The sequence below is a fragment of the Hibiscus syriacus genome, unplaced genomic scaffold (genome assembly GCF_006381635.1).
Source record: "Hibiscus syriacus cultivar Baekdansim isolate YM2019G1 unplaced genomic scaffold, ASM638163v2 tig00013960_pilon, whole genome shotgun sequence".
Taxonomy (NCBI): Eukaryota; Viridiplantae; Streptophyta; class Magnoliopsida; order Malvales; family Malvaceae; genus Hibiscus; species Hibiscus syriacus.
In genome coordinates this window covers 1,121,605-1,137,507 of record NW_024062312.1, presented here as the reverse complement: position 1 = coordinate 1,137,507, position 15,903 = coordinate 1,121,605, and the positions used below count along the sequence as shown (strand labels likewise).

Below are 15,903 nucleotides of genomic sequence, written 5' to 3'. Positions count from 1 at the left end.
TGAAAGATTTCAATAGATTTTAATTCCCTCATAAACATTTCAGCGAGCCAAACGCCACCTAAATGCCTTCGTTTTAGCTCTCAGAAAACGGGTCAATAGGTCGTGTCCCTTCTCCACCTGACCCGGAAGTCCGAAACGGATAATACCACATTGCCAGAGCACCACCGCCCCAGGCACGTGATTCCTCGAAAAACGCTCCTATCTTCATCATTCCCCATGATCTACAGTCATATCTGATCATTTCCCAAGCTCCAGACACGTGGAGCCTGATCATCCGTCTTTACATCCGACGGTTCTCCTTTAACTTCAGAACAAGACTTGACTTCCTGCCGCTGCACTTGATTATTGTCGAACTCCTCATCCTCACCCTCTCGCCTCATGCTTTTCAGCCCAATGGAAACTCCGAACAACATCGGCGTCGCATCCTCCGCCACCACCTCCACCTCCTCCTGCTCCCCATCCTCCGTATCGTTCGCCGCCTTCGATCCAACATCGACCGCCGCACTCGCCGGCAAAAGATCCAACGCCTTCTCTTCCCCCACGTTCCGATGATTCTCCGACTGACCCGAAGCATAGTTCGTTACCAAAGTGAGAATATTGTTATACAATCCCTTCAAACGAGTCAACTCCCGACTCAGCTGTACGTTTTCTTTCCTAAGCCTGTCGTTCTCCTCCAAAAGCTCGGGCGTCGTCGTGCAACTCGTGGTCCGCTGTAAAACGGTGGCGACTGGAGGCGTGCTCGACGAAACAACCTGCTCTTCCCCCGAATTAGACGGTGATGCCGATACCTTAGTACAATGAACCGCCGCCACGGTCACCGTCCCAGAAGCTGCAACAACGGTTGCAGTTATTTTCCGGCGTAGAATGTCTCGCAGAAGCCCTTTATCGCCTCTTCGAAAACAATCGTTAGCGAACTCCCATCGATCTGGAACTACCTTCCTGAAACCCTAAAATAATAAGAAAATAAAATAATTATTTACACGTTTAAATTAAAACCTGATTAAGCTAATTATTGTTACATCTAATGCTTAGTTGCTTACATATGTGTTGAGTTGGCGGACGAAACTAGAGAAATTGTTATGCTTGAAGTATTTGGGGAGCAAATCGCGGGCGAACTCAGCAGGGCGCCAAACGATGAAACTCGATCCATCATCGTTCCATGAAATCAACACATCAACAGAGGGATCATCGACGAGTTGATAGGTTTTGGTAAGGAACGGAGTAGGTAAGGATCGTGGCGACTCAATAGCAGTACCGGCACCGGCAGGGGAGTCGCCTGGTTGATCGGCAGGTAATGTGGTCATGTGGTTCGTTTTTGATATCCGAACCCTAGAAAACAAGATTTCTCCGGCTATACAGATTCTTCCGGCGTGCCTTAACTGGTCAGTAATTAAACTCCCAATTAGACTAAGTGAGTAAAAAAATAACAAGCCGTTTGGTATCCGAGAAAGTGCGAGAAAGAAAATAAATACTCCTACTCAGATGTTTCTAGCTGAACATACAGTCTAGCATAACTTATTTCATTTTCATTAGAACACTCAGAATTTCCCAAATACTATAAACAATTTATTACCATGTAATCTTTTTGACCTAAGTAATAATTATATACAAATATATTAACATTACTTCATTTATTTCTTAAATCATCAACCATATCAAAGTATTTAAATCTAACTGGAAATAATTAATAAGATATTACAGGGGTATTCGAAGCTAACAATTCTTACCTGAAAGAAAGCGAGAATTTTCCAAGCAACCAAACAAGTAAGAAAAGTGGCTCATTCGTTCAGAAACCGTTTCAACGTCGTAAACGGAATGGAGATGGCGCGCCGACGGCGGTTAGGTTTTGTTGTTAATTCTAGAAGGTTCAGTGCGGAGTAAATGATAAGGGGAAAAGGCAGAGAAAATGAGAGAGACAGACGGTGGATTCCAGAAGGAAAGGGAAATAAAAAAGGTTTTTTAAAAGTAATTTCTTTTTGGGTAAAATACATGTTCAGTATCTACATTATTACTTTTATTCTAATTTATAACCTAAACTTTTAATTTTTTTAAAATTATATCGAATGTTTACTTTTTATTTCATTTTGGTACCCTTTATTTACTTTTTGTTTCATTTTTAGTATCTAAATTTTTAAAGGTGGGATATTAAGATGAAACACAAAGTAAACTTTAAGTATAATTTTGAAAAATTGAAAGTTTAGGTATTAAAACGGAATAAAAGTATTAGTTTAGGTACTAAACATGTAGTTTACTCTTTTTATAAAGAAAGGAAAATACTTAGAGAAGAGGATAAGTACGTGGGACCCACGCGCACTGTCCGAAACGAAAGGAAGGCGCCAGAAGCAGAAGGAGGGTGCCATTTTCTATTTTTTTTTATTTGTTGAGTAAATTCACTTAATGGTCATCATATTATTATATTGTTTCTATTTTGATCACTAAATGACTTTTTTCAATTAAGACACTAGCATTAGCAAAATTGATCATAAAATATTAATTTATGATGAAGACTATATTGATTAAGTTGTTATATACGAAGGGTCGAATCAATTGATTTATCTTGAACTAGGACAAAATTAATAAAATATATAAATAATGAAAATTAAACATATTATTATATGAATTTTAGAACTTCCATGTCAATAATTTCACTAACCAGTTATTTTCTAGTGATTCGGTTGATCAATTTTGCTAAAATTAATGTATTAGTTGAAAACAACTTTAGTTTGGTCAATTTTGCCAACATTAATGTCTTAATTGAAAAACAACTTTAGTGTAGTGGCCATAATAGAGATATCCTAATAGTTGACTGACCAATAAATTAGTTGATCCTTTATTCTTTTAATTATGGTCTCTTCGAGAAACTTCCCGTTCCTTCTTTCATCACGTAGTTGTCTGGTAAAACAGTAAAAGGATGGATTTATTACAACGTGGTCACCTTGTCTCTCTCCGCGTCGGAATTAGTATGGTTGTCGGATTTTACAAGCTTTTTCTTAACCATGTAGAAAAGTTCCTTATTTTATATCGATCAGGTAGGAATAATACTCTAAATAATCAGTCAGATCAAATTTAGGTGAAGATATATATTTTTCGGATCGAGTCAGGTGGAGGATATAAAATTTTTAAGTTAGATTGGGTTCAGTGGAAGATATATATTTTCGGATTGGGCAGGCTGACAAAAAACCTAACCCTAACATGACTCGTTGCCATCCGTACTTTCCGTTTACATTTATAAAATTTTACTCACCAAATTTTAAAAATTTAAATTTTAGTCGTAGGTGTTATTGCTTTATTAAATTTTGATCATTTACATTATTGATTATTATATTTTAGTCGTTGAACAGTGAACTCATGTTAGCTTAATGACGAGCACATATTATTCAAAAGAGATTATTTTTTAATATTATCCCTAAACTTTAGATAAAATATTAGTTAGACCTTAAATTTTAGATAAATTATCATTTTAACCCCTAAATTTTAGATAAAATATCAATTTTACCATTAAATTTGACAAAAAATCTCTCGTCGGCACCATCCCTCCACCAATGTCATTGATGATCAAATCGTCGTCGTCGATTATTAGACTCCAAAATTTATTGTTCATTTCCTTTTTTAAATTTTGAATATGAATATAATATTATTTTCATTGAAAAATATCTTAAACTTAAGAATTGGACGAAAGTAAAAGAATTGATAAAAGTTTCTTTCCGTTTAAGGGTTAGAAAATTTTCCCATCAAAATCAAGAGGCAATGATCACGAGATATGTGTTTGAAAATCCATAGAATCCCACGTTTCTATGTGAATCCGTCCTACGGTTAAAGGTAGGGGTGTGTAAAAATATCCGATTCGATTGATCTAACCCGTCAACCTGAACATTAAAAAATCGAGTAATTTTATAAAAAAAAAATTACTCGACTGAGTTGGGTACCTGGCCAGACATTTCCCGGGTCGGGCCCGGGTCTCAAAATTGTGTTTTTTCGGATACGTGGTTACCCGAGTACCCGGTTAGTTATATATATAATGAATTATTTATATTATGAATTATTATATTTTTTATTTCGAACTTTTAAATTTTATGTTCGGATATTGGAGTATGTAATTCGAAGTTTCGAACATTTAAATTTGTGTATATATATATATATTTAAATTAATAATTTAAAAATGAAAAAAAGGGTACCGCAACATCCGGATCGAGACACGGGCCGATAAATCATTGACCCGGATATTTCGGATATCCGGTAATCGGGTACACGAAAATCCGGGTACTCGGATTTGCACACCCCTAGTTAAAGATAATAAATAAAATAAAATAGTAATGATTTTCCATGTTTTGCATTCTTGCAAGAATCACGACTGTCTGTAAAGTGTCTTTTCCAAGATGAGGCCCACGCTAAACATATACAGCCCATTGTTGGATAGCTTGAACACTTAAAAATAAAAACTTTATTTATTTTTACCCAATAATTAACACATCAACTTTTTATTTGTTGCAATTTATATATGAAATTGTTCTTTTAATTACTGTTTTTAATAAAAAAAAACTAACAATATTATTACGTGCAATGATTTTAAATTTTAATAATCATATAAATTTGGTTAAACGATCTACTATGCCCCAAACTACATCGTGTCTCTGACTGGTTATCGATAACCCAATCACAAAGTCCATGATCACCCTGTCCCATTCCCAATGAGATATCTAAATATGCTAAAGTAATTTTGAGGGAACTTGATGTTTCGCTTTAACCTACTGACATACTAAGCATCTAGCAACGAACTCAAACATTTTTCTTTTCATACCCTGCCACCAGTATAACTGTCGAGGCTCTTGGTAAATCTTGTTACTGCCTAGGTGAGCTGAGAGCGGACTGCAATGTGTCTCACGAAACTCTTGGTTTGGAGTGATTATTAGATGTCAAAATGATATTTATTTAAAAGTTTCTTAATCTACTGATATTGTAAATACACCCTACAAACACCGTTGATCGAATCTAGAAGTACTTTTAGCTTCTAGAGATTAATAGTTTGTATCAGCGAGGAAACTTTATGGCTTATAGAAAATGTGTATTATTTAATGAAATGGTTGTAATCAAGATGGTTCACCTTGTCAAGGGTGGGAGAATTAGGGATGTAAATGAACAGAGCATTAAGTGAACAATTCATGAATTGTTCGTATAATATTTGTTTGTTAAACTAAATAAATATATGAACAATATTTTTTAAGTTCATTTAATAAAAGAACGAACACGAACAAATGTGTGTTTTGTTCGTTTATGTTCGTGAATAAACTCGTTTATGAGCTCGTTAAGCTCATTTATCGGCTTGTTTACACAGTTTTCCTTTACCTTTTTTTACATTTTAAATATTAGTGAAAGAAGTAACTTAATTGAACACATGATAAAAATGGAAATTTAAACTATAAATTTTAAAGAGTTTAAGCACGGGTGGCATGATTTGAAAAGGAAAAACTAAAAATCGAACATATAAACAAACGATAAATGAACACTAAACGAATACTAAACAAATATTAAACGAACATTAAATGAACACGTTCGTGAGCGCTAAATGAACACGTTCGTAAACATATAAACGAACTTGTTCGCGAACAATAAATAAACGAACATGACCACCTTCAAAAATAATAAATAAACATGAACATGATATTAAAAATTTAAACGAACACGAACTAAACATGAATACTTTAAAAAATTAAAAAATAATAAAAAAACAAACATGAACGTAACCTTATTCACCGAAGCTCGATTCATTTACACCGCTGGGAGAATCTTTGTTGGTGTCACAATCATACTTGGGGTTCAACACGTGCCCTTGTTGTCCCAACGTCATTCTCCTTTTGCATCTGTGTCTGGTGTGGAGTCGATAGCTTTCTTGAAAAACAACCTTAGAACCAGGAAAGTCAAAGTAGCTTGTTTATGCCAAAAAACATGGGACCAACGCCCCTGGTTTCCCCTCAATCTCCTCTCCTGTGGCTATAAATACACAACCCTCCAAAAATTTTACCAGTATTTTTCATACACCTCCACCAAAGTTTCTTCCTTTCGTCACCTTCAAGCTCTACGTTTTCGTTTCAAATTTTCCGGGAATCGATAAGCTATCGTAAATGGACGTGTTTATTCCCGAGGAGTATGTTATTCGTCGAAGGATCGAGAAAAAAGCGGCGAAACGGCCACCCGACAAGAAGGCCAGCAGTAGAATGGAGAAGGAGGAGAGGAAGACGACGGAGCTGCAGCCGCCGTTTCGATTAAACGGTGGCGAGTTCTTGGTCTCCGGTGGGATTAGTGAAACCGTAGTTTTCAGTTGTTTGTCTGCCTAACTTGATGGACAATATATTTTGTGATGAGTTTAACTGGAGTTTATTTTCCATTTTTTAGACTTATTTTGGAGGTAGATAGCCGTTACTAGAGTTGATTATCTAACGAGTTGGTCGCGAGTTGCGTAATGCTCCACTCGTGGTCGTTAAAAAAATTTGTTACTCAACTCGGTATTCGTTAAAATTTTATTCGACTCGTGTTCATTAAGAAACCTTGTTGCTCGTTAAACTCATTAAACTCGTTACTCGTTAAGTTCGATGCTCATTGCTAGTCTCGATGTTCGTTAAGCTTACTGAAATTTTTACCTTATTTTCTTCTAGATAAAATCTACTAATACTCTATAGAATTTAATATAAACATAAATTAATAAATTTAACCAAAAAAAATGAAAACATTATATGAAGTAATTTTAAAGTTTAAACTCTAAAGAAACAATCCACAAATATATTAAAATAATAAATAAGGTTTGATTTTTGAGTGTATGAAATAGATTTTTTAGATAACTACTAAAAAATTATGTAAAAAAATATTAACGAGCTGCTCGCAAATTTATCTAGTCGAGTTAGACTTTGTTCGACTCCAACTCGTTAAGGTTTTAAGTCTAGTTCGAGTCGAGTCAATCTCAATTGAGTTTTTACCGAACTTTGACCTAGTTGAATTCAAACTACTCACTAGCTGCTAAACTCATTAAGCACTCCTAGTCGTCTCCAAACTTTTACTAATTTTAGGCACGGAAAGGATGGGAAATATCGAGCTTCAACTTTATTACATGTTTTTATTTTTTAAAAAAATAAATAAATTGCACAAATCAAATTATCTCAATTGTTCAAAAAATGATTGTTATTTCAAGATGTTTCAAGCTTGAGCACCATAGACTGTAGAGTATTTAAACGTTTATTATTAAATAATTGAGAATATTTATAACATATTCTATCACTTGTAAGAGATTAATAAAAAAATAATTAAAAAAAAGATTCTATCACTTGCTCTTTCATCATGAATTGAGAGCAACACATTGTAACATCAGATTTCGTATAGTTCTCTGTCATTCTGATCTTTGGAAATGTTGCTTGCCAAAGAAGTAACATTTGGCCTTTCAACACAGAGACACAGAGACACACACACGCGCGCGCGCACGCACACACACGCGCACGCGCACGCGCACGCGCACGCGCACTCTAGACAACCCTTGCATTCGTCATTGATCAGACAACAGAGGGGGAAGAAAAAGATCCACTATAAAAATAAAGATAATAAGTTATTCAAATACATGAAATTTCATCGAGCATGTCACTAAAGTTCTTCCAATATCCATGGAGAATTCATCTCTAAAACATAGATCCGAAAGGATTACATCTCTCTCATAATTATCTCTCTCATACTTTTAAAGGTTAAGATTTGATCCATATTTATAATCTTACCTGAATAAGCTTAATCTTGCATTACACCGAAATCCAACATGACTATCCATTTGCATTTGAATGAATACATAACAATCTCACTTGACAAAAAATTTATCAAAAAATTATTCTAGTTTTTGACGACTTCAATCTCACATAAATCAAACATTCGTGAAAACATTACTGATTTGATCGAAAAATACGTAGGAACTAGTTGAAAAACCATCATGTCTAACTCGAAGCATATGCAAAGGAGCTAGTCTACTAGTTCTCAAATCTCGAATCAAAAATATAAAAGTTAGAAGTAGTTACTTTTGCTTTGATCGTGAGTAATGATTGTCGTTCGGATTCCTCTTTCCACTAAAGACTGCTAATGCTTTTCTTACTGGAGGCTGAAGAGGTGCTCTCTTATCACTATGGTGAGTGAAGGTGTCCCCAGCCATTAAGAGATCAACGTTCCCCTATATCAAAACCAACACATCTCCCCATCATAAATTAACACATGAAACAAATATATAGATGCATAAACATAAACTACGCCTTATATTTATTAAAAAAAATGATGGGACAAACCTGTTTATTTGCCTTCTTCTTAGTTTTAGGGTAAAGGAACTTCTGGGGAAGTTGATCTTCACGCAAAATGAGGTTTTTGGTTATGGCATCCCTTCCACCTTGGGGTAAAGGCAGAGAAAACTGCACACAGCAATGAACACAATCGTATAATATTTTCATCATATAACAACCCAAAGAATAGACACCTAAAGACCGTTGCAAGATCAAATTGAAAATTTAATAAATCGGTGGAACCACTCAGAAAGTGATTGTTATCCTTTATGTATGATGATTATGCAAACAAGCTTACCTTTGTACCGCGCAATGTAATTCTTGGGCGATGGGATGCCAAAACAATTCCGTTTTCACCAACAGTAACAGCTACCTTTCGTAATGTTCCTCCATTCCCGCACTTGGGACAGAAAATTCTTCCAATTTCAGCAGTCACGGTATAGCAGGCATGGCACTTCAATACCCATCTACAAACAGAAACATATTCAAGAGTAAGCACATATGCATGAAATACTTAATTTTGACATGCTATAATTGAATTGATGGTTCACATTTGAACAAGTAAAACTGTCTACCGACCATCACTAGTAGTTATATATGCCTTAGTGATATACCTGTGCAGCTGCCTAATCTGTATTCCACCAGGTGCTAGTAATCGTAAACCCATTTGCAAAAGAACATTTTGCATTGCAAAGTCCCCCGTTACACAAGCCACGGTGGACTCGGATAAGGACCTCAGCATCCAGCTCTGTTCACTGCTAACATCATCTGCATATGATGCATGTTCGGTTTCATTGGTCTGACTTGACAACTCCAACTGCTCTAATTCTTCACCATCTCCTTCAACAGCAATATTTACATTACCATCTAACACAGCTTCCTCCATGGCAGTCTCCTCTTCAGTTCCTTCATGAAGAGCAATCACTGAATCTTCTTCCAGCCTCATTTGTTTTAGGATTGATGAAAGATCCCCATCACCCACGTCAACTTCTGCTTGCTCAGCCTGCACAGAAATCCCATTTCCATTATGAAATTCTTCGGCACTTCGTTGCAACAGCTGATCAGGACCACTTGCATCTTCAACATTGTTCTTCTCTATGCTTTTCTTCATAACTTCTTGACAATCTTTCTCCACTAACGCCTCATAGCATTCCCGCCTAGCTTTCCTCCTAAGGAATCTCCTATGAGTACTTCGACTAACAGCAGGTTTCCAATCATCAGTGTTATCATCAAACTGCCCCTGAGATGCATCAATCCCATCAGCCACCATCTTTTTCCCTTCTATTTTTACCTCTTTTTTATGGGGTAAATATCGCCTAGGCCTCCTAAAACCCTGATCAGCATCCTCCTGATTCTCAGAATGAGTTTCACCTTTTGTTTCCACTGATCCACCTTCGGAACGGTTATCCGAAGAGACAATGTTCATATTTAAGTCTTTCAATGGAAGGATTCTTGAGTTAGAATTCAATCCATCCCCGTTTTCACATTCGAGCGCTTCCCACTCTTCCAAATTGGGGACATTAGAGCCCCATCCAGGCAAGTCCCTTTTGGGAAGCCTCTTTACATTAACAACATGAACAGGGGGTGGAGCATCCCTAAGATGATGCGTTCCATGAATTTGCGACTCCAATGTATACGTCAAGGCAATCAACTTGAGATCAACATCCGAAAGAGTCTGCAAATCACCAGTCGCCCTCGCAAATTTGATAACTAGAAAGCTCAAATAAAACATCCAATTAACAAATTAGGTAAGAATAAAAATGGCATCAATTAATATTCTACACCAAGAAGCGAAAAGCAAATACTAATGAACATCAGGGATTTAAATAACAGTCCGAGAGCAATATAACAGCCTCCATTTCAGTTATTGTCTGCAACTACAAGGAAAGCAATGCGGCGGCAACCGCAATTTAAATCCATGATGAACATAACCAAAAAACATACAAAAATCGAGATGGGATTTGATGTTAAGTTCGAGCACCTTTATTTAGGGCATCGGGAGAGGGCTCCATTGAGTCGATGGAGAAAAGGATAAAGGCGAGGCGGTGGCGAGAAACAGGGTCGCGAATTTCGGCGAGAACTTCGGGGACGGTGATGAACTTGTCAGAGTTGTTGTTGAGCCTTTCGCCACCTTCAATAATGGCGTTGGCATCAACCACGGCCACCGCTATCCCCATCGTGGATTTGCAGCTTTCCACGAAGAGTTGGCTCGGCTCCGTTGTTTGGTTTCGAGATTGAGGCTTTGCCGGTTGGCTCTTTAGAATGCTGCTCCAACATGGAGCAGGATTCGGGTTCGGGTTTGGCCCTACGTAGTCCTCCATTCTTTTTGCTTACAGAGAAAGCCTGAAGCTTGGAATCTCTTTTGACAACGAAGCTCAAAGTTCAGGGTCTAAAACCCTAGAAAATGCGACGGAGGGAAACCTTTTTATTGTCCGAACGGTGTCGTTTAAAGAAAATTAAATAAAGGGTAAATTACATCAATCATCACTAAACTTTACTCGTTCTCCTATTTTACTCAATTTACTTTAAATCCATTCAATTTTCTCATTAAACTTAACATAATTAGCATTTTTAGTCACTCGGCCGTTAAGTATTTAAAGATGTTAAAACGACATCGTTTTGCATCTATAAGTAAAGTTCACTGATGATTGGTTCAATGAATAATTGAACATATTTAAAGTAAAGTGAGTGAAATATGAGAGATAGTAAAGTTCAGTGATGATTAATGTAATTTACCCTGAAATTAAATGTTGCATGTAGGAATTATTTAGGGGCGTCAACGTTAGGGACTATTAACACTAGAATCTAACATTTCAAATTGATTAAATAAGATTTATCATTTTCGAAATTATTCAAATAAAGATATAAGTATTTGCTTGATCGAATGAGGAGTTAATCTTTTCGAATCTATTCAAATATGAGTCCTTGTATTTTTAAATTTATTCAAATAATAGTTAAGTTTAGGGTAAAATACATAAATGGTCATCGAACGTTTAGGGTACTTGCATTTTGGTCACCGAACTTTTAAAACTTGCAATACAGTCATCAGACTTTAAATTCGCTTCCAGTAAGGTCTCTGACGTTACCTACAATTAGTTTCATCTGACACGACATGTTCCTATTATTTTTTTACTGAAATGGAATAAGTAAACAAAAATAGCAGCTATAAAGTTCTTCCAACTCCAGTAGTATCCTCGTGTTCATTGTTTGCACCCATATTCCTTGTTAAGTCGCTTCTCATCCATTGGTCTTCTTCCATAAGTTCAGCAACAACGTCTGGAGGACAATCGTGAACCTGAAAACCAGCTGGTGAACTCCATGCCATTTTGGCCAAACCATCTACTACACGATTACATTCTCTATAGACATAGCAAAACGATACAGACCAGTTTCGATTAGGGAAGGTAGCAATATGGGGAATCATTGGTGAAGCTCCTCTTGAATCTGGAGCACCATTAATCGCAGCAACGGTTGTTTAACTGCTGCAATCGCAAGAAGAACCGACTGAGGAAGCCTTGCGCAAAACATCTCCCAATTCCAATCCCCGGTGGGAGAAACCATCTCATTAACCATTACACAATTATGCTCCAGGCCATTTTGATCGTGGCACATGTGAAGAACAGGGCCAAAATCAGCTAACCACTCATTCTTTCGGAAGTCAATTTTTAGGGAATACGAGAATAAAAAAAAAAGGGGATATTTGATTTTTAAGGTTTTCAGCCAATTCTGGGTGAGGGAACTTTTTTAGGGTGCTGAAATGGGTTAAAAGGATTATTTTATTAAGCTGGAAAATAACAGCAATGTGCCACGTCAAATGAGACTAACGGGTTCGGTGACTGTATTGTAAGTTTTAAAAGTTTGGTGACCAAAATGCAAGCACCCTGAAAGTTTGATCACCATTTATGTAGTTTACCCTTAAGTTTATTAAATTACACAAATTATCTCTCGACTATAGGGTGTTGTTTTGTTGAGACTCTAACTATTAAAAGTTATAAAATGATCCCGACAATGGGGAGTTATTTTGTTGAATCCTCCGAATATTAAAAGTTACAAAATGGTCACACGACTATTTATATGTTCAAGATTCGTCTTTTTATGTTAAAAATTGACCATCGCTTCAGTTGGACGTTAACATGTTGAATGAGATATGATAAAATCATATTTTAATATTGTTTACTGACATTGCCGTTGCTTTCAAGCATTGGCTCGACGACATAATGTTTTTAAGAAATAGCTCGACAAAATAATGTAAGTGGAGATTCGATCCACAAAATATAACTCAAATGATTCTGAGATCAGATTTTATAATGTCCTAGTCAACATGCTAACATCCAACTAAGATGACTGCTAACATTTTAATAAAAAAAAGATAAATTTGGAACATATGAATAGTCGAGTGACCATTTTATAACTTTTAATAGTCATGAGACTCAACAAAACAACACTCTATAGTCAGGGAATCATCTTATAACTTTTAATATGTAGGGGACTCATCAAAACAACACCATATAGTTGGGGACCATTTGTATATTTTATCATATTATTTTGGATAACTTATCTATTTAATATTCACCTATTTTAGTATTTGTTCTATTATCCAACAATTTTTTTTAAATAAAATTTTATTTGATGTTGGATTTTACTTCTATTTTAATCATTAATAGTTAAAAAATTTAATTAAAATAATAATATATCTTATTTTAAATTAGAATTATAATAATTTTAATTAAATTCAATCAATTTAATCTTAATTTAAAACAATTCAAAAATCTTATTAATTTCACCATGCCACCATAGCTACGTGTAGCTTCATCGACATTGTTACTGTCTATGCTTCTAACAGTTAACCAATCTTCATTGAAATCTTAGTCAGACATTTTTCAAAGACAAAACCATGTCATCTTCAACCAATAACTCCATCCTTTTCATCAAACACTTGGTGGTCAAGCATGGTTTCCTGTCTATTAGGTTGTAAATAAGACGAGATAGATCGTGAGTTGCTCGAGATCGACTCGGTTAAAGCTCGATAAATATCTGACTCGAATGGATTCGACTCGAGCTGGACTCGAGTTCTTAACGAGCCGAAACAAGTTACTTGATACTGAACACGAAAAGCTCGTGAGCATCTAAAAAATATAATATTTTTGTTTTTTTAAACAAATTATTAATAATATTAACATTTATGTTTTGATTTTTTTTAAATGCAGTATAAGATTTTCATGTATTTAATGTTCAGGTTCGATTTTGAGTTTAAAGCTTTAATCGAGTTCATATTTTTTTCTTCTTTTGGAGCCTTTTCGAGCTTTTACGAGTTTCAATTCATGATTTCAAGTTCAAGTCGAGCTTAAAAATTTTAGGCTCGCGAGTTTTCGAGTTGAATTTCATTTCAGAGTTTTCGAGTCGAGTCGAGCTCAACAATACTTGAGCTTGACTCGGCTTGTTTACAGTCTTACCCGTCAATCGTCTCATATCATAGATTTAAATAGTGGTCTCTATCATAATAGCGCGTGACTGTTAATATAATGATAAAAATGTCGTCTAAAATTATTATTATACAATCATATTATTCGTAATTATCTCAATAACACTTGCTATTGTCACAATCGCGATAAACACAACCACAATTGCGACCAGAACACAATTTAAGCCTCTGAGTCAAATTTTATACTTAGAAGTGCTTATCGAACAAGTTGATCAAATTTTTGTATTATACAAAATCTACTAATACTATATAAAGCTTAATATAAACATAAATCGACAACTTTAACAAAAACAATCAAAATAATGTGAAAAGTAATATGATTAGATGTACATATAGATACGAATAACTTATGATATTTCTTAATTATATTTAAAAAAATTAATAAGTCTCGATTGATCCAATAAGAATTCTTTGTATAAGTGTTGCCGATATGATTATATGATAATGGAATCATGTTTAATATGCATATTTGCATGATATAAAAGTGTATGACATCTTTAGTGATAGTTGCATGTTGGTTTTGTTAATTTGATTGTACGAAAACGATTGTGTCGTATTTGTATCTATATATTCATATATATATATATATATTTTTAATAAATGAATGGATACGGACACAATATTATTCGTTCAAATTCAATTCACCTTTCTTCAAAGAAAGATCAGTACGTAAAAACACCCCCACAAACAATCGAAAGTAGGATTAAAATGGGAAAAAAAAGAAAAAGAAAAAGGAAAGGGAAATAAGAGTGTGGTGATCTCTGTTCATAATTAATAAATCTTCAAAAATTTCGTACTTAAATAAAAAAAACCCAACCAAATTCTTGTCCGATTGAAGAATTAGACTCGATAAAACCGGTTCAATGAGATATGGCTCGTTCCTTGACGATGTCATAGCTCATTTCACTCAGATCAGTGGCTTGCAACTCGACTTGAACACCATCCAGCTCCTTCCTGAACCTGTCTTTAGAGCTTGCATACACCATCTTGCTCCGAACCCTCGACGTATCCGGAGACCTACAACGAATCCGTAAGACGAGTAACTCGGAACATCGGTCGATATCGAGCTCGATAAATTTAAGTCGTTTGAGATAAATAGATCGTAGATGTACATATTAATGGGGGGGGATGTGTGATTACCATGCAATGAAGACGATCTTGCTCTTGTTGCAGTTCTCATTGGTGGTGAAATCGAGATCGAAGACGGCATAACGGCACTCGTTGGTGGGCATGCTGGCGATTAGGTCTTCATATTTGTCGTCCGGTTGGCCCAGCTTGTCGACCACAACCTGCTGAGTCGCGTCCTCTATTTTGAACACAATGTACCTGTAGTTCCTCTTTGCTTTCAGCTCCAAGAACTTGGCCTTACAATTATCGTCCACAGCGATTCCCGAGGCTGCGTTCGCCTATTACATGTATTCGATCAGATTCGATTAGAATTTATTCGATTAAAAAATAAAATCGAAACATAATCCATCCGAATTCGATAAAAAAAACAGAATAACGACGTCGTATTGAATCCGTACCATTTCGTCACGTACGAGAGAGAGGAAGGGAGCTTTGTGTCGAGGGGAAGGATGTAGCAAGAGGATGAATGATTGTTGCGAGTACAAAAAGAATGAGGACCTTGAATTTCGGGGTAAATGAGTTAATCTAAATATAGAAAGGCGTTGGGTCAAATGATGAAAATATGGAATGGTTTACAAATGTTTTTACTAATTCAAATAAAGTTTCAAATTACGTTTTAATTCTATGGTAAAGTACACGGATGGTCCCCCGACTATAGAGCACTGATTTATTGAGTCTTTCGACTATTAAAAATTACAAAATGATTCTTTAAATATAGAGTGTTGCTTTGTTGAGTCTTTCGACTATTAAAAGTTATAAAATGGTATCTCAACTATTCATATATGCTAAACTCGTCATTTTCTTTAAAAATTGACGATCGTCTAAGCTGGACAAAAACATGCTGACTGGAATAAGATAGTCTTTTGATATTCTGAGATCAGATTTTATCATATTACAGTCAATATGTTAACGTTTATCTAACTCAGATAACTATCAAATTTTTAACAGAAAACGACAAGTAAATCGATACCCCTATTAGATCTAGGTGAGATAACCCTC

At 35.5% G+C, this 15,903-nt stretch overlaps 3 protein-coding genes across 3 annotated transcripts; all 3 read right to left on the bottom strand.

Moving 5' to 3' along the window:
- On the bottom strand, window positions 1-1,916 carry LOC120206705 (heat stress transcription factor B-2b-like). The gene is made up of 4 exons (XM_039206285.1): window positions 1,728-1,916; window positions 1,041-1,379; window positions 473-947; window positions 1-436 (listed from the first exon to the last, which is right to left on the bottom strand). Exons 2-4 carry the CDS (start codon window positions 1,302-1,304, stop codon window positions 228-230), a joined length of 948 nt encoding a protein of 315 aa, XP_039062216.1. The 5' UTR covers window positions 1,305-1,379; window positions 1,728-1,916; the 3' UTR covers window positions 1-227.
- A 6,099-nt stretch (window positions 1,917-8,015) lies between these two features.
- LOC120206533 (20S-pre-rRNA D-site endonuclease nob1-like) lies at window positions 8,016-10,649 on the bottom strand. The gene is made up of 5 exons (XM_039206162.1): window positions 10,276-10,649; window positions 8,909-10,004; window positions 8,593-8,761; window positions 8,304-8,423; window positions 8,016-8,191 (listed from the first exon to the last, which is right to left on the bottom strand). Exons 1-5 carry the CDS (start codon window positions 10,613-10,615, stop codon window positions 8,039-8,041), a joined length of 1,878 nt encoding a protein of 625 aa, XP_039062093.1. The 5' UTR covers window positions 10,616-10,649; the 3' UTR covers window positions 8,016-8,038.
- Window positions 10,650-14,562: 3,913 nt separating this feature from the next.
- LOC120206548 (actin-depolymerizing factor 7-like) lies at window positions 14,563-15,341 on the bottom strand. The gene is made up of 3 exons (XM_039206171.1): window positions 15,303-15,341; window positions 14,917-15,182; window positions 14,563-14,793 (listed from the first exon to the last, which is right to left on the bottom strand). Exons 1-3 carry the CDS (start codon window positions 15,303-15,305, stop codon window positions 14,637-14,639), a joined length of 426 nt encoding a protein of 141 aa, XP_039062102.1. The 5' UTR covers window positions 15,306-15,341; the 3' UTR covers window positions 14,563-14,636.
- Between the last annotated feature and the right edge of the window lie 562 nt (window positions 15,342-15,903).